The 25,192-nt window shown below is 44.6% G+C and overlaps 2 protein-coding genes across 4 annotated transcripts; one reads left to right on the top strand and one right to left on the bottom strand.

The window, feature by feature from the left end:
- Nucleotides 1–10,637: 10,637 nt before the first annotated feature.
- MTNAP1 (mitochondrial nucleoid associated protein 1) lies at nt 10,638–18,603 on the bottom strand. 3 transcript variants are annotated; one of them, XM_035104088.3, is made up of 4 exons: nt 17,062–18,600; nt 14,543–15,982; nt 11,643–11,756; nt 10,638–11,095 (listed from the first exon to the last, which is right to left on the bottom strand). In XM_035104088.3, exons 2-4 carry the CDS (start codon nt 15,972–15,974, stop codon nt 11,082–11,084), a joined length of 1,560 nt encoding a protein of 519 aa, XP_034959979.1. In that variant the 5' UTR covers nt 15,975–15,982; nt 17,062–18,600; the 3' UTR covers nt 10,638–11,081. The 3 variants fall into 3 exon arrangements, with proteins under 3 accessions (XP_034959979.1, XP_088517566.1, XP_088517564.1); XM_088661440.1 differs by lacking the exon at nt 11,643–11,756 and having other exon boundaries at nt 17,062–18,603; XM_088661438.1 differs by lacking the exon at nt 10,638–11,095 and having other exon boundaries at nt 11,599–11,756; nt 17,062–18,601.
- A 427-nt stretch (nt 18,604–19,030) lies between these two features.
- VCF1 (VCP nuclear cofactor family member 1) lies at nt 19,031–25,048 on the top strand. Its single transcript, XM_035104086.3, has 3 exons — nt 19,031–19,107; nt 21,552–21,648; nt 24,381–25,048. The coding sequence occupies exons 1-3, from the start codon at nt 19,061–19,063 to the stop codon at nt 24,621–24,623; spliced, it is 387 nt and encodes a 128-aa protein (XP_034959977.1). The 5' UTR covers nt 19,031–19,060; the 3' UTR covers nt 24,624–25,048.
- Nucleotides 25,049–25,192: the final 144 nt, after the last annotated feature.

The raw sequence follows: 25,192 nt of genomic DNA, 5'->3' as shown, positions 1-25,192 counted from the left end.
GTCTCTCTGGTGGACTTGGTTTTTTCTTTTGAGTGTTTTTGTGTGCAGCGTTATCTCTTCCCTCCTTCACTTTCCCCCCTGTTCCAATCAAATCGGAGATTTCCACCCCTTTAACCTGAACAATGATTTCTACTATGGCCAAGGTAGGGGGGGGGGTTAATGATTTCTGTGTTATACTCCCAGTCAAAAGTGTTTCGTTTGTTTACTAAATTATTTATAGGCTGCCTTTGGGGGCATAGCCCACCCAAGCCTGCTCTCAACATCTTGAAAGCACAATAAATATACAAAGGGAAATCACTGGTTATTTTTTAAAAAAAAGTTAAAACTGTTACAAAGCCTAACAAAACAGGTAAACATACTTCTATAGAAAAAAGAGGCAGTTTGGAAAAGGTGTTCTGTTTTAACAACCTGCGGGGTAGAAGCCGTGCATGTTGTTGTCGTTTAGTCGTGTCCGACTCTTTGTGACCCCATGGACCAGAGCACGCCAGGCACTCCTGTCTTCCACTGCCTCCCGCAGTTTGGTCAGACTCGTGTTGGTAGCTTCGATAACACTGTCCAACTATCTCGTCCTCAGTCTTACCTTTCTCCTTGTGCCCTCAATCTTTCCCAGTATCAGGGTCTTTTCCAGGGAGTCTTCTCTTCTCAGGGAGTCTTCTCAGGCTGTGCATAACCTTCTTAAAAAAAAGTGGGGTTGTGGGGACACATGGACTTAGCCCCTCCATTCTCAACTATAAAGTGTTGTGAAGGTCTGAAGGCCAATTCAAAGTCTGTACAGCTGAATGCACTTGGAAACCCCCCTTCAAATCCTCCTGCTCAAAAGGAGGAAGGTTAAGAGTGGCCACTGATACTGGGCACTGGACTGCCACACATCCCCCCCACTCTATATAGTTTATGACCCCCATGCACTGTTGTGAATGACTGATTAGGGCTTACAGTCCATGCAAGATTGGGGCTTGTCTCCTGCCTTAGTGTATGGGCTCAGGTTCCACTCGTCACAGGAGGAGGGCAGGAAAGATCAGCAGCATCACATAGCATAAGGTTGCTATCTTGGCTGGAACTTTAGGGACACCTTGACCCACATACGTGTTGTTAGCCACACACAAAGAGTAGACTCCAGGTTTGCACCGATGGCCTACCAAAGCAAACACAAGTGACTTAACCCTGTAGCAAGGCTTTCCAGGAGGAGTCCCCACCTCCACCACCGTGTTCACAGTCAAAAACAGATTTACAGTATTGAGCCCCGGGGAGGGGGGGGGCTATATAGGTTTTGGGTCATGAGTTATGCAGAGCTGGCGTAATCTAATGATGTCACAGTAAAATGAAACTTGGGACGGCAGCATTCTTTTTGGAGATGTAGAAATACTTGTTGCCTGGAAACCTTTTTATGATGCCCAGGAACTGTACTTCCTCTTCCTTTTAAGAGTTTTTCTCAAAAGCACTGCACCTCTCCAGTTATAAGCTTGCATCTCCTTGGGTTGAGAGACTCTAGCTCCTTTCTAGCACCACATTTAGCCGTCTCACTTGTGAGCTGCATCCATCCGTCTGAAGAGCGCGGCGTCCCAGCCACGCGCAGCTGCTTTCGCTCAAGGCGTGACCTTATCTGTCTCACCCACAAGCCCCCAGTTCCCACACAGCCTGCTTGCCTCTTTCCATAAAGAGCCTTTTCAGCAATGCCCCAGGCACTGCACTGCACTGCACTGCACAACACAACACACAGTGTGCGGAACCTACGCACTGCTGGTTTCATAACTTTCTGTCGCCCTGGGAATATTTATTGGATTGTGCCCCCTTCTCAGCACTTAACAGCCTACTGTCAAACCAACAATAGTGCAAGTTTGTTTTCAGCAGATGGATCTCGCAGGGAGTTGGCTTGCCTCGGGTTCCCCTTGTCCTCAGCTCACTGCAGCCTCAAGTGTTTGAACAGGCTCTGGAGAAAACCCAAGCAAGGGGATATTTCGAATGCAAGCAGCTAGCAGCCATAGTGTTACTGTAAGAGGAAAGGGGGGCAGCGGTGGCGGTGTAGAACGATTAGCACAGAGCAATGCCAAAGGATATTGGTGCCCTACATCCACTTTTCCAGCATTCCAGTCAAGTCCCTGTTTTGCAGGCAAATGCAAGAGCAGACAATGCAGGATCTATCTGAAACCCAGCACTCAATACAATGGAAATGCTAGCCTGGGACACTGATCCATTGTTCTGTGAAAGAAACAACAACAGCGGCAGCTGGCTGGGGGGGCCCTTGTGCTCAGCTGAATTGTGGCAGGTTCAGCCTTCTGTTTACTAAACAGCCAATGCAGTGGTTTGAGGGAGTATGGTCAGATGAAGGGGAAAGTCCTCTGCTCTACATGACAGGCTTTCCAGTGAAGAGGCAATGCAGGGTTGGAAGTATAGTTTGGAGATGTGAAACACACACGTACACTTTGGATTTGATGCTATGCCACAGGCCCATCTAACTCTAGGGGACAACAGCTTGTGTCCCCTGTTTAGGATAAATTAATAGAGATTGTGCTCTCTTCAGCTTTGACTCTGTACAACCAGTTTGCAGGAAGTCAGTATACTCCCTCAAAGGCATTACTTTTGTGGTTAGGAGAGAAGTCAAGCTTATTTCTAAGTTACAAGGGATGTGAGCAGGCAGTACCTTGCCAGCAGATGTTTTCACACATTCTTTCAAAGAATGGAGGAGCGATATCCTTCCATTCCATCTTCTTCATGCACATTATTTCTAAGGTTGGCACAAACAAAGGTTAGAGGTGGATAACAACTGTGGAAAAGGTTCTCTGCATACCCACCATCTGTTGCCAACTTGGGAGTACTATTGCAGACTGAAAGAAAAAACATCATCCTCTTCCACTGACACTTAGTGATTCGGTCCTTAATTATGGAGCTCTCACCCAGGAGTAGTGGCGAAGTATACCTGTGCATTCAAAGACATCACAGAGTCCTTTCAAAATGCAAGCTCTAGGACAGGCATCCCCAAACTTTGGCCGTCCATGTGTTTTGAACTACAATTCCCATGATCCCTGACCGCTGGTTCTGTTAGCTAGGGATCATGGGAGTTGTAGGCCAAAACATCTGGAGGGCCGCTCTAGGAGTTACCAAATTATACCCCCCCCCAAAAAAAACCCAACGTTCCTGCAATGAAGGTACAGTACTTGAAAACTTCGCCAAGGACCTAAATTAAACCTCTTTCCACTACTGCAATTTTGTCTGTCTTAGTTTGGAAAATGAGCCCTTTTCCATTTTTTGTCACCCAACCAGACAGCTGTGGAAGGCCGGTGGTTGTTGTTGTTTTTCAGAGCCAAAATAACCAAAGGAGGTGCTGAAGTTGAAACCTTGTTTGTTTGGGGGTGGGGAGGTTGGCTTTGGGAGCAAAGTAGTGTCATAGTTCAACGTGGGGTTTTTTTGTTGCTCAGCTGTGTGTTTGGGTTAGAATATTTTTTTACATATGCAGAGATTGAGGCTGCAGACTTGAAATTTTGACCATGCCACTTTTTCCCAGAGGCTCACTTGCTACCTTAGAGACATCGTCAAGTCAGAAGGCTATGCCCATAATCCCTTGGGTGCTGTGCTGGGTGGAGCATGTACAACTAATGGCCTACTTTGGGGGCTGAGAGTTCACTTGGAAGTGGAGCCTCTGACCACATTTGCGCATTTTTTAAGAGGCGTGAGGCTGGGCTTTGTTGTTGTTTAGTCGTTTAGTCGTGTCCGACTCTTTGTGACCCCATGGACCATAGCACGCCAGGCACTCCTGTCTTCCACTGCCTCCCGCAGTTTGGTCAAACTCATGTTGGTAGCTTCGAGAACACTGTCCAACCATCTTGTCCTCTGACGTCCCCTTCTCCTAGTGCCCTCAATCTTTCCCAACATCAGAGTCTTTTCCAAGGATTATTCTCTTCTCATGAGGTGGCCAAAGTATTGGAGCCTCAGCTTCAGGATCTGTCCTTCCAGGGAGCACTCAGGGCTGATTTCCTTAAGAATGGATAGGTTTGATCTTCTTGCAGTCCATGGGACTCTCAAGAGTCTCCTCCAGCACCATAATTCAAAAGCATCAATTCTTCGGCGATCAGCCTTCTTCATGGTCCAGCTCTCACTTCCATACATCACTACTGGGAAAACCATAGCTTTAACTATACGGACCTTTGTCGGCAAGGTGATGTCTCTGCTTTTTATGATGCTGTCTAGGTTTGTCATTGCTTGGGGCTGGGCTAGAGCCCTCAATGAGCCATGGTTTGCAATAGATGAAAAGTGGAGCTCGGGACTCACAGCTCCCCCACTTCTCTATTCTCTGCTACATCCACAGTGTTTTGGCCTTTCCAGGGAGGGTGCACAATGCAGAGCCCTACAAAGAAATGGGAGCAGGGGGGAGGAGGAGGGGGAGGACAAACATCATCCATTGTCTTCAGCATTTGCTTTGCAGCAGAAGGGTCAATGAATAAGACGAGCAACGCCCCTTGTATTCTCCAGCATCAGAGGCAGAATGCCATTGAATACCAGCTGCAGGGGGTGGAAGGCTTGCATCCTGCTTATGAGTTTCCCATAGGCACCTGTGAAAACAGAATGCTGGACTAGCCTGATCCCGCAAGTTCGCTCTTCGGTTCTTGTGACAGCAGCATCACTGAGCAAGAAACTTGGGACCCTGAGCTTAGAACTCCCCAAAGTAGCCATGTTTTCTTTGAGCGATCACGTAGACGTACCTGGAAAGGTGGAGCATGGGCAACAGTAGCGAGAGCAGAATGTCAGAGAAGGGAATCGCCGCCGCCACCACCATTGAAAACACTATCTTCCGAGACACCTGTCGTCTTTAAGACTCATCTGGCAGCATTAACTTGCTGCAGGCCGACAGAGCATGAAGCTTGCAATGGGTTGCTGAGCAGGCAGTTTATGAGAGCACTGTTGTGCTCTCATCTAAATAGGAAGGGAGGGAGGGGACAGCTATATCCAAAAAGGCTACAGGCAACCACCAGCGCTGGATGCTTGGTAATTAAGCGACATGCTTTTTTGGAAAACTAGGAACGCCACATCAACTTTACAGTAACACTGTCCTCTTGGGAACCCTTGTTGCCTTTTGCGCAACCCCCACAAATACGACACATTTCTTGTCTTAACCCCCCTAACCATTTCCGTCTCAGTCCTGCCAAAGTTAAGCATTGCTATGTCGCATTGGTTTCAAAGGAGATTTTGGCACACCTTCATATCTATCCCATTGAGATGTCGCTCTTTGCTGCCAATAAATATACAGTAGATGGCGGACACAATTGAATAGCTTTTCTCTTTTTGTTCTCAGCCCTACTGTACCAGTGTTGAATCCGACAACGCTCATGTTCCTGAGCAAGGATTGGGGCTTCCAGAGCTGGAAGCAGATGCGAACTTGCTGCCTGAAGCTCTAGCCAAGCTCCCCTTTCGACACAAGAGATAGATGCAATACGTATTAATATTTCCACACTTTTCAAGGGAACAGGTTGCAGTAGGAAGGTTGACGCTCGAGCTGTTATTTCCATGCCAGAGAATTGCCCTGAAAACAGCTTATCAATAATGTTTGATCTTGTGTTCCTGACATAGCATAGCCTCTACCTTTTTAGCACCCAATTAGCCAGTGACCTATATTTTTTGATGCCTATCGAGTCCAAGTGAAAATGCAAAAGCAGTGTCATTTGTTGTCTGTGTCATGAGCCGCAGAGACCGTTCCCTGGGTTGATGGTTTTGGAGAGGCCAATTCTGTCAAAGGAAATGACCTCATTCTGCAGGGTTATAAAATCTCTCCGCCAAATCAGTTCTTTCCTTTGTGCATCCTGTGATGGAGAACTCAATACTATGCAAGGCAGCAGCAAAACTGGTCACTTATCTGGAAGCTTCTTTTTTAATAAAAAAAAGGATCAGTTTTAATAGGCTGCCATTTGCCTCTTATCAAATTCTGGACTAGTTACCGGTATGAATGATCTATTACACAGAGTGCGTCCCGGAGGCAGCAGAGGGAGATCCAACTGGGAATTTAATTTACTTTGTATAACTTGTTTTGTTGCAGACACAGAAGAAGCTACCTTTAATCAAAGTTGGGTTTTGCTGATGAATTGGTTTGCTTTTGAGCATCACTGAGCTTTTCCTGCAGTATGAAAAATGTTGTAAGATGATTTAGGGATGCAATTTCCACTTACAGTGGGGCTTCCAAGTAACATTAGTTTAACATTGTCAGTTGAACCAAAATATCCCAGGCATAGTAGCCAAGAGTTGCTTGCAACTACAGCCCTCATAAATCCTCAGGCAGAGAACTGTAATACTGTAATGCAGTTTTCATTCTATATTTTTAAAGTACACATGGAGGCCACTTGGTTTTTCAAAAAATCTTCAGTATCAGCAATACATACTCTCAGATATCCATTTTTAAAAAATCAAAACCTCCCCAGATGTTTGTCATAGTGCTGCAGTTGTGATCCAAGAATTTACACCCGGAACAGTGATTTCATAAAAGGATCTGGAGTCCAGAGAGTACCAGTTAATGGAGAAGTCAAGATGCAGACATCAAAATATGGATAATGGGAATTTTCCACTAAACCATGCAAGGTCCCATAAAGGGTCTTGTCTTCAAGTCTGTGGTAACTAGGCAACAGTGAGAAGAGCAGATGAGAGACTCTTGTGCATGCCTCCTAGAGCTCCACTGTGGACTGAAGGAAATGAAACACACCAGGCCTGGTTTCCACGATGTAAGAACCATGTTCAGAGCCACCCATTTGCATGTCCGCAGCAGCAACCTGTGACTGTGTGTGTATCTTGAAAGCTTGAGCAAGCTGCAGTGGAATAAGGACGTAAAAGCAGTCAGCCCTTCTTGGAATGTTTGGAGCAGAGCTACCTGGCATGCCACAGAAGTCCTAAACGCACTTCCCTCATCCTCTGTCACAGGGCTTCCTGTACATCTGTGGCCCCTAAAAGGTGGGTGGAATCACTGCACTGGGAGACCAACAGATAGGATAGAGGGGTGTGTATGCAGGACTTGGGAGGGCCCAAGTACATTTGCGGGGTGCATACTGAGCGGAGCAGCAACCCTGTAGCTCAGGATGGTGGAAGGCAGAGTTCACAACTGCACCTTACATGCCATGTCCTCTTATATCACTTTAATAGCTGTGATTCCCCTGCCCCAAGAACCTTGGGGACTGCAGTTTGTTAAGGATGCTGGGGAGTCACTCTGTGAGGGGGTCTCCTAACATGAGATTGTGGGGTTTATCTGGGGGCCCCATTTCTGGAAGACAAGCTTTGCAAAAACATTTGAGAACCTCAGGCACAATAAATTAATAATAATAATTTATTTAGAAAGGTAAAGGGATCCCTGACCATTAGGTCCAGTCGTGACCGACTCTGGAGTTGCATGCTCATCTCACATTACTGGCCGAGGGAGCCGGCATATAGCTTCCAGGTCATGTGGCCAGCATGACAAAGCCGCTTCTGGCAAACCAGAGCAGCACATGGAAACGCCGTTTACCTTCCCACTGTAGCGGTTCCTATTTATCTACTTGCATTTTGACGTGCTTTCGAACTGCTAGGTTGGCAGGAGCTGGGACCAAGCAACGGGAGCTCACCCCGTCACAGGGATTCGAACCGCCGACCTTCTGATCAGCAAGCCCTAGGCTCAGTGGTTTAACCACAGCGCCACCTGGGTCCCGTATTTATTTAGTAGCAGCAGCTAAAAAGGCCAATGCAATTCTGGGCTGCATCAATAGGAGTATAGCATCTAGATCTAGGGAAGTAATAGTACCACTGTATTCTGCTCTGGTCAGACCTCACCTGGAGTACTGTGTCCAGTTCTGGGCACCACAGTTCAAGAAGGATACTGACAAGCTGGAACGTGTCCAGAGGAGGGCAACCAAAATGGTCAAAGGCCTGGAAACGATGCCTTATGAGGAATGGCTTAGGGAGCTGGGTATGTTTAGCCCAGAGAAGAGAAGGTTGAGGGGTGATATGATAGCCATGTTCAAATATATAAAAGGATGTCATATAGAGGAGGGAGAAAGGTAGTTTTTTGCTGCTCCAGAGAAGCGGACCCAGAGCAATGGATTCAAGCTACAAAAAAGAAGATTCCACCTAAACATTAGGAAGAACTTCCTGACAGTAAGAGCTGTTCGGCAGTGGAATTTGCTACCAAGGAGTGTAGTGGAGTCTCCTTCTTTGGAGGTCTTTAAGCAGAGGCTTGACAGGCATATGTCAAGAATGCTTTGATGGTGTTTCCTGCTTGGCAGGGGGTTGGACTGCATGGCCCTTGTGGTCTCTTCCAACTCTATGGTTCTATGAAATCAACAGTAAACAGCCACATGAGCACATTACTGGGAAAGGTGGAGAAACCTTCCTAGCAGCTAGGATGTTCTCCCCATAAATTCCCTCCTTGCTGTGATAGACAAGTCCAGGTGGCACATACCTGTCAAGCAAAGCATCTCATCAACCCTTACATGTTGCAAAGGTGCCCACGCTTGCCTTCTATTCTGGCACTCGATCACCATCTGCAGGCTACTGTGACGTACTGCAAGAGGCACATTCATTCCCACAAAACCTTCAGGTTCTGAACTGAAATCTTCCCTGGCTTGTGTTATATCCCCACATGGTACAGACACTACTTCCAAGATTAAGATGGCACCACGACAATGGCAGTTAGGATTTACCAAGCACCTATTCCTCTCACTTTTCTAGCCGAGGGAGCTACAAATCATTTAAAAGCAACAGTTGGAAAAGGTGTACTGCACATCTAGCAGCAAAAAAAAAAAAAAAAAAAAAGATGACCAGTTGTGTTCTTATAAAAGAAATGCAGCCCCAAGCCAAAAAGCTAGGAAAATCCTCAGGATTTATATTGCAAGCAGTCAAATTAAGTTTCACAGGAACGTGTAGAATGTGGCAATAATATACTTCCTGCTGTTCATCAAGTGCTGGAAGTGAAATGTTTGCAATAAAGACCCAGCAATTAATTGCACATGTGGGGTTTCCACAACTACAGATTTATAAAGTGGGAAATAAATCCATTGTGACTTGAGTACAAAAGAGTCAGCCCTGATTTAAATCGGCGTCTCGCTTTTGTCTACTCAAAAGGGCATCTTAGCTAGTTATTGGTATGGATTTCTTCCTCCAGAAATGGAACAGTACATTATTGATGTTACTCCTGCTCAGCTTTAGCACACTCTAAAATCCATTATTACTGTAGCACTATTGGCTGCTTTGGGACACTTGGTCAACGTGGACTAGCTGAAACCATTCCATCTTCACTGGTGCTAGAATGCTGTTAAGTCCGAGACTGTGTACACACTATTCATTGAAAGCACTCGCTCCTACCCAAACAATCCTGCCCTCGGGTTCTGCTTGTAAACTTCTCTTGGGCACCTGGCTGACCATTGTGAGAACAGGGTGCTCCAGCAGCACTCTTCATATATTCTTCCATTTGAACAGTCACCCAGAGAAACAAATGGCATAGCAGGCTGGAAGTAGATCTAAGTATGTCAATGGAAAGCTGTTGCACAAGTGGAAATGGATGAGGCTTGTTAGGTGAAACCCACCCACAATCTAAGATGGTGCTAGCCTTCATCCTGCAATATAATTATGGCCGCCAGTGTAATGGAAGGGGCCCATTTACTCTTACAATGAAAGATCTACATTGGCTCCCAGTACGTTTCCGAGCATAGTTCAAAGTGTTGGTGCTGACCTTTAAAGCCCTAAATGGCCTCGGTCCAGTATACCTGAAGGAGCGTCTCCACCTCCATAGTTTTGCCTGGACACTGAGGTCCAGTACCGAGGGCCTTCTGGTGGTTCCCTCGTTGCGAGAAGCCAAGTTGCAGGGAACCAGACAGAGGGCCTTCTCGGTGGCGGCGCCCGCCCTGTAGAATGCCCTTCCATCAGATGTCAAAGAGAAAAACAGCTACCAGATTTTTAGAAGACATCTGAAGGCAGCCCTGTTTAGGGAGGCTTTTAATGTTTAATAGATTATTTTATTTCATTTTTCTGTTGGAAGCCGCCCAGAGTGGCTGGGGAAACCCAGCCAGATGGGCGGGGTATAAATAATAAATTATTATTATTATTATTATTATTATTATTATTATTACATTATTACAGATAAGCCACTAGATCTTCATGCCCCCCTTGAAGGAAAATGGATAAATAAGAAATAATAATGCAAGGACAAGCTATTGTTATGAAGAAGAAGCCTTGCACTATTTTTCTTTTCAAAGGTTTACATGAGTGTTGTAAAGTGGGGAGTTTTTTGCCCTTGACTAAACTAAATATATTTTTTAAAAACTCTGAAGACAGCTCCACAAGTGTGCAGGTACAGGAAATACGTCTCATCATTAGCAATGTCATGAGTGTGTGTCTAATAACAACCTAAAATAAAATAAAGAATGCATTCAACCACCACAGTACTAAAGGCTGTGCCTCTGTGGTGTGTGAATGCAAAATGCATTTTAATACCCGGGATAAAAGCGTATTAAAACTGGGCTTGGCTAGACCAGATGCACTACAGATCCTCAGCCACAGTTCTTCTCAAAAATGGGGTATGAAAGGTCCAATCATCCCTAAAGAAAAACAGCTGCATTTTAATTCCACTCGGATTCCCACATAAGACTAAAACCAGCTTCTTTTATGCAACCTGCACAGACTTCATATATTCAGAAAAGTAGAAGAGAAATAGTTATTTGCTTGTTTAATAGTGGTCAACAACTGTGAGTTCATACTGCTGTTGGCTCTTGTCAACAATCACAAGACACTGCAGTTGTTGCTAGTCTGTCTAGAACAGGGATGGGGAATCTGCAACTCTCCAGATGTTTTTGGATCACAGCTTCCTTCATGTCTGATGGGAGCTACTTAAGTTCTGGAGGACAGCACACCAAGGAAGGCTGCTCTAGGCCAAGACTGATGACTATCTCTCAAGGGCCTCCAGATGGAAGTCCTTATGTAGATGTTGCTCCTAAGTAACAAAGACAAAAGTATTTCTAGCGTCTTCTGCAGAAATTTTCAGCTTGTCTTTTTCCTCCCAGGACAAACCTGTGGAACAAGGTCCATACTCTCCGTGCCCACTCCTTCCGCCACATCCTCTCGCATCCTCGCCAGCGGCATTTCTGTCAGCGACTGTGTTCTATCGTTGGGAGAGAACAAAACCCCAAAATTAAAACTATAAAAGTGTGGAGGTTTATACTTCTGCTGCCATTGCATCAATATGTATACTGTAATCAAAAACAACGGGACTTATTTTCAAATAAGCTTCCATACGATTGTGCAGTGACGGAGCCTCTCGTAAAAGAGCAGCAACCTATTTCTCAGCTATGTTCCACCAACGTCTTGTAAGTACTTGCCCCTTGTATTGGGTGCAAAGAGCAGAGACTAAACATCAGTTGCCAACTCCAGGATGGAGAGCACCCCTGGCCCACCACCCTCCATCCACTCCTGAAAGTAGTCTTCTTGTACAAATAGTTACTGATGAGGGGTTAGCTACTTTCTGATTAAAGGGCATTCTTGGATCTGTTTTTGAACTTTCAGTTGCTTAAGCAAAGTGGGGAAAAGTTATCAAGTTTGCATGAGTTTGCATGGTTGCTTTCCTGAACAGCAGGAACCCCACATACCAAAGATCAATAACTCAAGCAACAGTGTCCTTGTCTACGACAAATGCAGAGAAAAGGCCTTACTAATGTGTGGATAGCTCCAGGCATAGCTGAGGACGCAGCCCAGAAGCAGGATGGAGATTCCAGCCACTCTGTTCTTTTTCACGTTGATGTATCTGTTGTAGTATCCATTCCAGGCTGTTCAGGAAGAAAGACAGGAGCGGTTTGATTGTTCTTGTCAGTAGTTTTAAGGGTACAGATCAAGCCTTTCGTTTTTCATGCATAATAACAAGGGCTGTGCAGCCATCCTCAACTCCCCTGCCAGCCAACTGACTACTCCAGAGCAGGACGGAAAGACACAGTGCATGATTCGCTCTCGCACCTCTGTGTTGCTCCAAGCATCCCCTGCAGAGACAAGTCACGGGTGGCTAGCCAAGCAGGCAAATCTTTGAATTTTACATCCATCAGACGCCTTTCTGCCAGTGGAACTAGGAAAGAAAACAGCTAGATCCTCCCCCCTGCCTCCCCAGCAATAATAAACTCCTCCCTTTGCAAGTTTCCACCAGGGTCCCATCCCCGCCCTCCCTGGATTAAGTATTTGGACTAGCCAGTAAAGCCCATTCTGGTTGAATCACTGACCAGTGAGGTTTGTAGGTCAGTGTATTCAGAGCAGCTTGCTTCCCTGTGATGTTCTTCAAGATGGCCCAAGCAGACATTGTGAGAAATAAAATTAAAAAATTCCTTCAGCAGCACCTTAAAGACCAAGTTTTTATTTTAGTATGAGCTTTCGTGTGCATGCACACTTCTTCAGATACACTTGAAACAGAAGTGCCAGACCCTATTGTGAGAAATGTTAGACGTGGAATCTGAAAAGAGCTCTGGTTCCAAAACAGCAGGCTGAAATCTCTCCTTGCCCCTTTGTACCACAGCAAATCAATTGAATCATAGAACCATAGAGTTGGAAGAGACCACAAGGGCCATCCAGTCCAACCCCCTGCCAAGCAGGAAACACCATCAAAGCATTCTTGACATATGCCTGTCAAGCCTCTGCTTAAAGACCTCCAAAGAAGGAGACTCTACCACACTCCTTGGTAGCAAATTCCACTGCCGAACAGCTCTCACTGTCAGGAAGTTCTTCCTAATGTTTAGGTGGAATCTTCTTTCTTGAAGTTTGAATCCATTGCTCCGTGTCCGCTTCTCTGGAGCAGCAGAAAACAACCTTTCTCCCTCCTCTATATGACATCCTTTTATATATTTGAACATGGCTATCATATCACCCCTTAACCTTCTCAATTGGCTGACTCACAAGCAAGCTGCAAGCAGGGGTGCTTCTTCACAAGTAGACCTACTGGCAGTAGAATGGGCTCTACTGCCCATTCTACTGCCTATGGAAATTGAGCCAGTCCAGTTGCTGGGAAAGGCTTCATTTCTAGTGAAAGGGTATGGCTTGCCCAGCAAGTGATCTACTCACAATGAAGTACCCTTCCTGCCAAATCATACAGCAGGCAGAGTGCTTATCGTGGCGAGTTTTGCTGCTGCAGGGCAAACAACATAACAAAACATTCTGAGCAGGGGAAAAGAATGGCTTCTCTCTTGTTTCCTGGAAGAAGGATGGATTTATGCAAACCAGCTTCATGGTAAAAACTAAGGTGTTCTGGTTCCCAGTATAGCCTACAGAGCCTGAACTTGAATGTAACATTGTTCAAGGTTACATTGTTCACACAGCTCCCCACAGCCCATCCCAAACTACCACCACCTTTTCTAAACATCTGAAACGATTTTTAGAACCTTTGGAATAAAAAAAGTCAGCATGGCCACATATCCAAAGCAACCTGAGAATATGCTGGCACTCTCATGCACCCTGCTATAAATTAACTGGAGGGCATGTGTGAGGGCAAAACTACAGCTTGCAAGACACAACTTTCTACATTATATATATAAATTGGCTTAATAGCCATTTCCTTTCTGCAGGGGATCCCAGAAGCCATAGCTCTCTGAAAGGGTGTAGGAACATCTAACATTCTCAGAAGAACCCTCAGCTCCCAGGGATTCTTCAGGGAAGGTGCAGCTGTTAAACCTGTACGAAACTGATCTACGGTACTTCTGTAGTGTATACTGCCTGAGAGTAGCCTGCAGACAGTTAAAGGAAGTGAAAATTAATGCAATTCAAAAAGAGGCTAGTGTGCCCAAAGCGCTCAAACTCATCTTTGAACTAAAAGAATCTTCAAACAGGAAAAAAGGAAAAGAAAACAGCAAGGACCCATGAGAAGGGCTCCCAGGAACATGGGCTACACATCCATGAAGTGCTGGAACTGAGGATTGGGTGCGGGGGAGGAAACAGACTCACTCACCCAATTCAATCCAAAGCAGATCATGACTTGGATCAAATCAGTGGTCCACTTCAGAATCCAGTGTCTACTTAATTCCTTTACGAAGCCATCCAAGCGTTGTGTGCCTAGTTCAACTCCTCCAAAAATGTATGTGCACTCAAAGTATGTGGTGCCCAAGGAGCCTTGTGCATTAGCTGCTCCAGGCTGTGGGTGGCTGGGTACCCCGTTTTGAAAAATATATATACGAAGATTTATTTATTTTTTAAGAGGAATGAAGGCAGCACACAACCCTTGGACTGCCTCATATTACTTCTTGTTTTTCTGCATGGATTTTAAAGGATTTCCCATTTAAACCTACCCAGAAAGGGGCTGAAATGGGCTTTAATGGACCCATTCTTCTTACCAGGGCTTATGAAAGCAATTCAAAGAAAGGGAGAAGCAGCTGTGTTCTGATAGGTCTCGACCATTTCAGGATTTTGATGGCCTGGGATTTTAAAATCAAATAAAATATGCCCAGAGAACCAAAAGACTCTATGAAACAAGGACTGTGTACAGTGTGTGCGCACCTTCCTCTTCCTACAGCATTAACCATGCTGGGTAGCAGCATGAATTGTTCTCTATTAGAAATCAATATTTAAAAACTTCCCCTTTTACCTTGCTGGCCTTCCCAAGGGAGACGGAGTACTTTAGCTTCCGGGATTATTGTAGCCCACTGAGATGGCCTCTTTGAAAATAAACCTAGCCCACGATAATTAGGATACAGTTCTGGAAACCACTCCAGTCCCAAAGGACTTAGGCGTATGCTTCTATCAGGAGGTGTGAGCCAATGGGCAGTAGGCATTTCTAACGTTTGGCGTGATGGTTGGCTCACATAGATCCCTGTGCCTTTATCTCCTATAGTCACAACAGAACGCAAAGCAATATCTTTTCCCAGACTAATTAAGTGGTAGTTAGAAGTTTCATTATGTCTTTCTCTGAGGGCTTCTGTAAATGAGGGGTAGAACTTTGATTTGAAACTGATGTAAACTGGAGATTCTTTCTGATACCCCTCCCCTTTGAAACATACAGGATTTTCTTCAATTGTGCTTTTTATTCCTGCAGCCAGCTGAAGAGGAGTGTTGGAGACTTGTCTGCAGTTGTCCATACAACGGTCATCGGAAGTATGTGCTTTAATTGTAGTCACATTCTTTTTTGTCTCTCCACTCCAAATGTTCCCTGAAAGTTCAAGACCAGAAGTGCTCTTTCCACCCACAGGTTCTGTAACAATTTGCTGCCCATCAGCCAAGGCAATCTCTGCATCTCCAGATGGCGATTTTGCAGGCCAGCATCCTGCCTTCTGGTTGCCCACGACAGCTTTATTTAAAAGGATATTCTGAACAGATGATTCACACTTGTTCCTCAATATCCTCACACGATGGTTTTCTATCACTAGTTCTACAGTATCAATAAATCTCTGAGGAATAGGTTGAACATTATCAGTGACAGAATCTGGCTTTGCAGATGCTTCTTTCCTTTGCCTCTGTTTTGTAGAATGATTAGTTGTCTGGCTAGGTCCACTAGGAGATTCTGAAGTTGATTTTCCATTCTGATTCAGTGGCTTTAAAGTGAGATTGGATGCAGATTCCTCTTCATTAGGGGTAGGTTTCCTTCTGCTTTTCTGTCCTGTGGGTGACTTTTTTGCAAGCTTTGTTGCTGAAAACACCTTTTCAGCTGATTGTGTTCCAACATCTTCTGAGGCTCCTTGATTTGTGCCTTCAGTTTTGTGTGCTTTTTCAGTAGCAGACTTGATTTGCTTTTGTGCATCCTCAACCGAATGCTGATGGCTGCATCTTGCTGATCCAGGTATTTCCTGTGGTTGCAAGGAATGTGTTGCTGCTTTTGCTTTGTTTTTCTTATTTTCTTTTTTGGAGGTAGTTTCTGTGCTTTTGATCTGCTCTTTCTTTTTCCCAGCTTTCTTGCTGGGAGGCAAAACATTCCTTGAGTCTGCATCTCCCGCCATCTTACAGTGAGGCAGGTGAGACTTGAGCCGTTTAAATGGCTTTTTGCAGAAGGGGCAAGCTTCTACTCCTGAAGTGATACCTGCCATTTTTCTGCCTGCAGAGGAAAATAAGACAGCATGGATTGGTAAACTTTCCTACATCGCTTCATGAGGAAAGGAGTGAGTGTAGGAACAATTCTAATGGAACTTATACCAGGTGCATGTATTTTGTGTGTCCCATCTGCTACCAGTTTTATTTCTGTATTTTTAATGGATCTTTTTATATTGTTTTAATTCAATTAGGGTTTAATTACTTTTTAATGACTTTGTTTTTCTATTTTATCTGTAAGTCACCTTGAATCCCGGTCTGGGAAAATGGTGAGTTGTAATAATAATAATAATAATTTCCATTTTACATGGAAATAAAATTAGTTGTGACTTTTTAAGAAGATTAGTTGTGATTTCTTAAAAAGTCATGATTTAAGATACATTTCTTCCATAAAAAAATACTCCAAGGAACACAATTCTTCCTATTACAGTGGTACAGTGGTTGTAGACAGGATCCGTTCTGGAGCTCCAGTCAGATCCTGAGGTTTCCGCAACCAGAGGGACCGCTTCTGTGCATGCGCGCAGCATGGTAGAGCGCTTCTGCGCATGCGGAGAAACACATGCAGTCCAACTACAGTTTAGCAAAGTCAGGGTTTAATCAATTGGTACAATAGGGCTGAAACAGGGATGCTGTTTTCATGAACAGAGAGTTGTAGTTCCATTTAAATTAATGGATTGGAGTGAGTTGATGATCTAACTGTAAAACATCGAAAAATCCAGCCTTTCCTGGTAGGAAGATGTAGTGGAAGGGAAGCTTCCTTTGTTCAATACCGGCATTGTCTCCTTTCATATAAAAGTAGTATTCCTAGACTTAAATGATGGGAATTTTAAGCTTCTAGCAAGAAGGAGCTGTTCTCTCAACTTGCAAAGCAAAAACAAAACACCCCACGCCCCGCAATCAGGAAACGAAAGTTCGGGACGCTTTCATTCATTTGCCAGAGGCGAAAAGGAAAGCAAGTTTTAACTTCTTAATTCCCAGGTTGCCTTATAGCCGAGATCAGAGACAGAACTGCTTAGTGATCTGTTTAAATCAGTTCTCACTACATCAGGGCTTGTGCAAACTCCACGCCACTCCACCTCCCCGTACCTCGATCAATGAAGGTCTAATTCTGCAGCTCCAGAAACCGGTGGTGAGCTGTGTCAAATGTTCTCGGCATCGCTCTTTCCCAGCTGCTGCTAGCAGACTTTCCGTAGATAACCATTGAAACTGAAAGCGGGGTTAAATAAAGCTGCTCTTGTTGAAACAGCTGCGCATTGGCCTGGCCATTAGTCACATGAGACGCATCATGCCAAGATAAGAGATCGCAAGGCTGCAAAGTGCTTCTTAAAATGGCAAGGGAAGAAATGCTTATGCAAAACCGGATTTTCTTTACCTTAGTACAGTTTGATATCAGGAGCTTTATTCTGCAGCAGACTATAAATTGGTTGTTGTTTTTTTAATTTCCAGCCAAACCACAAAGAATAAAACCACAAAATAATAAAATGATGATAAGCTTGGAATAGAATGAGTGACGTAAAATATATTCCATAGATGCATATTTGTACCAAACATAGCAAGTAATCATGAAAGTTGCCAGATAAACTCATACTTAATGGGGATTTGCTTTTGTTTCTGCATGGCGGCTCTGTTTGTGATGTATATGACCGCACAATCTCATGATTGGCACATTCCCAGAAAGTGTGTATTTTAAAGTAAATACAGTACTGCGTTATAAAGCTACACACTGACTGTGGTTCATGACAACACTGCAATGTTATTGCCCCACATTGCAGCGTGGTAAGAGTACATTTGGAAGACCCTAGGGTGCAATTGCAGCCTTTAGTGGAGTTTATAACCATCTCCGCTCGCTCGATCACGTTTCAAATGGAGGTTCAGGCTGAGAGTGACTTACGCCAACTCTAATTGTCACCTACTCAAGTCTTTATTAGCAAAACACAACGTCAAAAATCTCCGCGGCAAACCTGCCACAGCCACTATCCAAATTCCAGGAACAAAGGTTCTCCAGCTGTTTGGGGTTTTTTTGGACTACAACTCCCATCATCCCTAGCTAACAGGATGAGTGATGGGGGAGGGAGGCGATGGAAATTGTAGTCCAAAAACAGCTGGAGACCCGAGTTTGGGACGCACTGACCAGTCTGTGACATGTATTTCAAAAGGACTTCGTTCGTTAACAGAACCTGTGAATCGGTGTACCGTAGCTGAAACTACAGCAAAAGGGGAATCCGCACAGAAATGCTACGGGAGCGAGGCGAAGTTAAATTGCTTCCCAGCCCAAAGCTCCATCGAAAGCAGACATGTTGGCCCAAGTAAAAAAAGGTGTATATATGTATATATACGGAAATGTTGCTGAATTATATTTGTGGCTTTAAAACATTGCCGTGGCTCGATCCCGTGTGTTTCCTGAGCCTCCTGGGTCTTATTCCACATGAAAACGCATCTGCAGTGGTATCCCATACATGTCTACTCAGAGGTAAATCCCATTTTGCTCAGTTGGCCCCACTCTCAGGTAAGCGGGCACTGAATCGAAGCCCCGCGGCCAAATCCTGCGCCATTTCCCCTTGAAGCAGGATCCATTGAGCTCAGAAGCATTTACACCTTAGCGGGCAAGTACAATGCTGAGCTCTATGATTGTGAGGAAGGCTATTTATTACTGCGACGTATCCCTCTGACGGAACTGAAACATTTGACCTCCGCACATGCGCAGGACGAGAGGGCGGGGGAAGAAAAGAGTTTTGTGAAAGCGCATGCGCCCGCCGCATACTGTGCAATCACACTAAGCGCATGCGTGCCAGTGGGGTGCGAGGACGGCCTCGGCGTCGCCAGCCAATCCGGTTACTGGGCTGAAGAGTCTCAGAGGCTGGGGAGGGGGGGTAAGGGAGAGCTCTCCCTGTGTTGCCAGTACGCTTGCGCGGGAGGCGTGCACACCGGAAGCGGCGGCTTGTGGTGGAGGAGGAGAAGAAGGAGGCGGAGGGCGGAGAGCGGAGGGAGGGAGGGAGCTGCTGAGAAGAGATTGTTTGGGAGCGTCACAGCGGGGCCTGCTGGCCTTTTCGGCTTTTGGCTCTGCGAGAAGCGGCTCGGCCCGGCCATGAGCTGCCGGGGGGCGCTGCCAAGCGAGCGGGGAGCTCGGCAGAGGTGAGGAAGGCCGCGGGCGCGCGTGAGAGAAAGGAATGGGCGGCGGTGGGAGTGGGGGTTGGGGGAAGGCGGCTTAAGGGGTGGGGGGAGAACGTACGGTGGCCGAAGGGGAAAAACTTCGAACGGCAGAGTGGGGGAGGGGCGGCGTCGGCATCTGCAGCTGGGGGAGGGGAGACTGCGTTGGCTGAGGCGCAGAGGCGGGGGGAGGCTTCCCGTCAGGGAATTGATGGACGGCGACTACGGAAAGGGCGGCTTTGGCCGGGGGGGGGAAGGACCCAAGAAATCACCTGGCAACATTAATTGTGATCATGGCTGGTCTCGAAAGCGCCCCTCTGCGAAAGAAGGGGGTTCTGGGTCACTTGAAGGAGAGCCGCCTTCGGTCTCGACGCGAACCAGGCCCGGCAGTGGCCATTTTAGCGAAGCTTTCTGACAGGGCAAAACAAATAAATGGACATCTTTTCCTCCCCCTCTACCCCACCTCTACGCGTACACGATTTCCCCTTACATATACACTCGCCCGCTCCCTGCCGCCGAAATTTAGGTTGCTGACCCTGCAATCCTGATCAGCTTTACTCAAAAATATGTCAGTGTGGGGAGGAGGGAGGTATTAGTCGCTTCCAAATTCTTTTTGGAAGGGTCGCAGCATAGATTCCGTGCGTTAGAATGGCTCCTACGTTTATACCCCACCCTTCATCCGCAGGGGTGCCAAACTTGGATAAAATATTGGGGAGGGGTGAGAGGTAAGCCCCGCCCCACATAGTTGATCACAAGATGTGGCTTATGTGCACCATTTGAATGACAATACTGTACAGTACTCATAAACTTTTTTTGGGGGTTGTCCCCTCAAATATTTTATGGGGGGGTCAAAGGGACCTCAGCCCCTAGGAGTTGGCTGCTATGTTCCTCAGTCTTGCTTAGGATGGAATATGTCATTTTCCTGCCCCAACCCTCTCTTTATATTTGCAACCACTTTGTGAGGTGGGTTTAGGCTGAGAGAAACACAACTGGCACAGAGTGGCCCAGTGAGCTGAGTGGGGTTTTTGAATCTGCATCTCCTTAAGACTAGTTGACCATGTAAAGCAGGTTTTGTATTAGCCCTATATTGCAAATGAGGGGCTGAGATTAAAAGGCTAGTGTTAGCCAAAGGCCACCTTAGTTCATGGCTAAGGTGAGATTTAAACAGGGCACATGATTTACACTTGTGCAATGCAATCCTGATTGTGTTTAGCCACTTTGCTACTCAAACTTTATGTTCCAGGGTTAGTTAGGGTTTGAATTCTGTAACTATACACCATACATAGTTGTCAGCACAGTTCTGTTATACGGAGTGTTAGGCTTCTCATAAAAAATGCAGAAGTCTATTTCCAACTGCCATGTATTTTTGTGCCTTGCCATCCTGCATAGATGCTACCAGTATTAGCAGTTTGGAAAAACAGCTGCCTGAGGTCTTGTGTCATCACTGGTGTGTGGCTATTCAGTGGGATAAAAAGAATGAGGACTTGGGTCTAATCAATATATTAGTTTTCTGATAGTGTCAATAATAGTTAAATGTTTGTAAATTGTTAATAAGCTTTCCCCCTATTTAGCAAATTGGTACCATGTAATGTTATAACCTAATCTCATGGGATAATGCCATAAGAGCATGGATAAATAATATCCAAAACTGAATGGCAAGCTAGCCAAATGGAATGTATGTTTAATGATCTTTGGACATTTCTACCCATCAAGGTCCCCACATTGGCTTTTGAACCATTTGCTTTACATTTCGTCAAAAAGTGTAAAGCTACAGTTTTGGCCCAAAATGCCACTGTACTCTGGAATCCACAAAATGGACAAAACGGGGCTTTTGTTGACGATTGAATCAAGCCCTTCAGGAAAAGTGAATATACCCATGAATGAATGAAGATGCTTCCTGTTAGACTTATTTCAATGTTTCCTACAACCTGACTTGATTTTAACTGCTGACATAGATATATATACTGATGTCTAGTTGAAGGCCATAAACCTGAAGAACATAACCGTTCTTTAATATAGCCAGATGTCATTCAGAATACTCAATGGCTAATTTTTAGAAATGGCTGTTGCTTGGAGAAATCTTGAATATTGTACTGAGATCCTCAGTCTGGGAAGGACTAGGATGGTAATTTCAAGAGGTGATTAATTGTTAAAGGTATTTCCTTCCAAGGTTTCACAGAGTAGTAAGGTGAGTAGTGAAAAAAATTATTCAATTAATTCAGGTTGAACTACATCCTTTGATACTGATCTCTTCTGGGTTTAATGTCTGACTCCTTACTAAAATGGGCAGCTGAAGAAAAATGTAAACACTGCAAAGCAGTTAAACGAGTTGCTGGTAATTAGTGCAGGAGCTGTAGCATTTTTATTAAAGTGTGCTAGGTACAAGGAATGAAACTTAATCTCTGCTGTTCTTGCATTGTTTGTTTCAGGAAGAGGAGACGAATTGGCATAGAGGAGGATGTCCACATCCCACAAACAAAACGCAGTAGCCAAAATGCTGTTTTTCATGACTCCTGGGATACAGAGGTAAGATGTGCTCAACTTCATTGCTGAGCTGGTATTGCTTTGGGAATTCGTGTCTAATCAAGTGATGGGGAGTGTTTAAGCAATAGATATATGTCCAGATGATCAGTTCTGATTTGATTACTGTGAGGAAGACCTTGATCCTGCCTTAGAAGTTGGTTTAGAAACCCTGAGTGTTTAAATAAGAGATGTGAACTATATATTCATTAATTGATTTAGAATACTGACATCCTGCTTTCAAGCTCTAAGAAGCTCTCAAAGTGACATATAAAAGATTCTTACAATGTGATCATATTCACAGGTAGCATCAGGAACAGAAATAACATGGTGTCTATATAGTGCCAAGATTGTTCAGACATTTCTGATTTTGTCCTTGGTCATCTTTGGTTTCATCCTTTAGCAATTTCCTACTAGGCAGTAGAACTCACTGAGATAATCCTGAAGTAAGGGTAGAGCAGCTTAAACACTCAATTTACGATGGAACCAGGGGTTCTCCTGGCTGGCAGTTACATATATACAGAACTAGTAGTCATACCTCAGGTTACATGTTTTCATGTTCCGTCTCGCAGCAGCCCAGAAGTACCGGAACGGGTTACTTCTGGGTTTCGCCGCATGTGCAGAAGCACTAAATCGTGCCATGTGCAGACGCGGTGCTTCAGCTTGCATCAGTTCCGTGTTACAGACGGGCCTCCAGAACGGATCCCGTCCATAACACAAGGTTCCACTGTACTTCATGTTTTAAATATAATTAACACAAATCAGAAATCTGTCATTCTCAGTGCAGCTGGTAACGTTATCATTTTCCAAAAGCTGCCTATATTTGTACTGCACCACTAGTCTTTTGCGTTCAGCCACGCTCTTGAATTCAATGTAAAAAATCTTGTGGTTGGTGTATTCAGGGCTTCTATTCAGAAATCAACACTTATAAGACAAGCTTATACTGTGTGTCATAATGATTCAGGGTTTAATATGCTGGAACTTACCTTCTGATCCCAGGCCTGTAGAGTCCAAATTAAGCAGGTTTTGTGTATTTATGGTTGGGTGTGTGTAATTCCTCAATCACTTGAAATGTGTGTGCCTTGTTTGGTAGAATTGGCTATGGAGCGATATAATGTAGAAACATTGGTCTGCTTTTAGATACAGGTGCAGGTGCACATCATTTGCATTGTATTATACAGAACTGTATACTGCTATAAATGAACTTACAAGTTGTCTAGCAATTGCCTTTCTACTGTACAGTATGCCTGCAACTTATGCGGGGGGTTTATGTTCTGGGGGTTGCGCCTAAAGCCAAAATCATGTATAGTCAAAACCCAATGGGTTCAATGGCAGGCAGGATTGCCAACGTCATTTCCCCAGAACTCTGCCCACTTTCTATTTTTGGGGGGTTTTTTTGCCACATGTGAAAGCTGAATGCACAATTTAACTGCATGTAAGTTGCAGGCTTACCGTTCAGTACTTAGTTAAACTGTTCAGTACTTATTTCAAAGGTACTGTAAAAACACTGAGATTGGCAATTAGTTGTCTAGTGTAGAAAGCATAGAAGTATGATACTGCAGAAATAAATATGGCAATTGAATTATTGAGGAAGGAGCTGCAGTAGGCGAGAATTTGCTAAACCAGGTGCATGAAGTAGGCTGAAAAGATGATATACACCAGCAGTGGGGAAGCTCTGATCTGCCAGGCCTCCTTATTTAGTGCATGAAGCCACTGTATGAGGTTGGGGGCAGCTAAAAATGCAGCTAAGCCAAAAGGCACCACTGTGCACAGGGCTTTCCAAGCACTGATGGTCAACTGATGGCCAATTTCAAACTGTAGCAGGAAGAACAGGTCACCCGACATCAGGTGGGTAGCTCTGCTGGGGTAGGGGGAAGAAAATGATCTGGCCAATTAATTGGTCAGATCCAATTTCTCACCCTGGTATAGACTCACTGTCCATTTTATGCATGACTAACTTGTAGTGAAATGGGCATTTCCTTCCTCCAAGAGCAAGCTTTGTTTATACAAGTAACATAATGCAGATTGATTTGTGCAAAAAGTGATGTAAAGATCTGAACACTACTTAGGAGACTTGAGGCTACATTGTGGGGTTTTTGTTTTGTTTTTTGCATTTCCTGTAGAATGGTTTGATGCACAAATTAAAGCAGATGGTTATTTCAGACAATTGTACTTGGTTGTAATAGTGTGAGCAAAATTGAAATGCCTGTTGCAGTGGTACCTCTACTTACGAATAACTCTACTTACGAATGTTTCTACTTACGAATGGAGCTCCGTCCGCCATCTTGGATGCGGTTTAGATAGGGTTGCTTCTACTCACGAATTTTTTCTCCCAATGCATTCCTATGGGATTCGACTTACAATTTTTTTCGACTTGCGAATGTGGGTTCGGAACGCATTAAATTCGTAAGTAGAGATACCACTGTAATTACCTTTGGAACAGGCAATAGGGTAATACTTGGGGTTTGTGAAAATGCAGCCTTTTGTGCCCTTCTTAGTAAATAGGGGAATTAGCTAAGGAATATTAGGAATATTATTATTTAAATGTGTTTATGGCTATTAGCACAGTTGAATATGCAATTTGTCAGCTAGCGTTCACTAAGAACAGGATGATCAGGTTACTCAGCTAACAGAAGGGAGCACTGTCCAAAAAAATAATAATATCTACTTGAGATGTGTAAATAACAATGGCTTAAAAGTAAGATGACGTTCATTCTTGTCCATCTTCTGTTCCATAGTCCTCCAGCAGTGAGAGCGGGAGCACCAGTAGTTGCAGCAGTAGCAGCATCAGCAGCCCTGACAGAGCTAGTGGGCCGGAAAGCAGCCTACACCACATAATGCCAGGATCAAGTCCTGTGACCCCTCCTCAGTCTTTCCATGAGCAGTCTGCACTATGCCAAGGTCCTTACTTCCACATCAACCAGATCCTGAAGGAGGCACACTTCCATAGCTTACAGAGCAGGGGCCGTCCTCCCACATGATGAGCCTAGCAGTTCCCTGCCTTCTGTGAAGGGGGACAGCACTGTGTGATGGGGATATTTCAACTTAAAAGTTTGTTAAAATTGCACAAAATGCCTGTTGCCTTTTCAGTCTGTATTTGGAATAACAGGTTAACAGGCAATTGTTTACTTGTGGTTTGCTGCACTATTGCAATGCAAAAGGGGCTTTGGAGCAATTTTTATAGGATTCTTTTTGGGGAGGGATGGCGGGTGGATATCTTTTGACATGTCATGATGGGTCTGAGAATCCACTTCTGTATAATAGGAGTGCATAATAAGTACAGTCTGACTTCTTAATCTGTTCATTAGTAACCGATGCTTTATGTAAAATCCTTTCAAACATTTGTGTTCAGTTTTATAAGTCTTTTTTTAATTTCAATAAATAGTGAATATGTTTTTATGGTAAATTAATATTTCCTAAGGTTGAATGTTCATGTGCATTAAGGTTATTTGAAAATACTGCTAGTAAGATTTCTCAGTATAAATGTGCTAAGTGGAAGATGGCTTTACTCAATTACAAACAGGAGTGTGAACTATTGTTTTTTTACTGT

The sequence above is a fragment of the Zootoca vivipara genome, chromosome 2 (assembly GCF_965207765.1).
Source record: "Zootoca vivipara chromosome 2, rZooViv2.hap1.1, whole genome shotgun sequence".
Lineage (NCBI taxonomy): Eukaryota > Metazoa > Chordata > Lepidosauria > Squamata > Lacertidae > Zootoca > Zootoca vivipara.
This window is presented reverse-complemented; position numbering and strand designations above follow the sequence as displayed.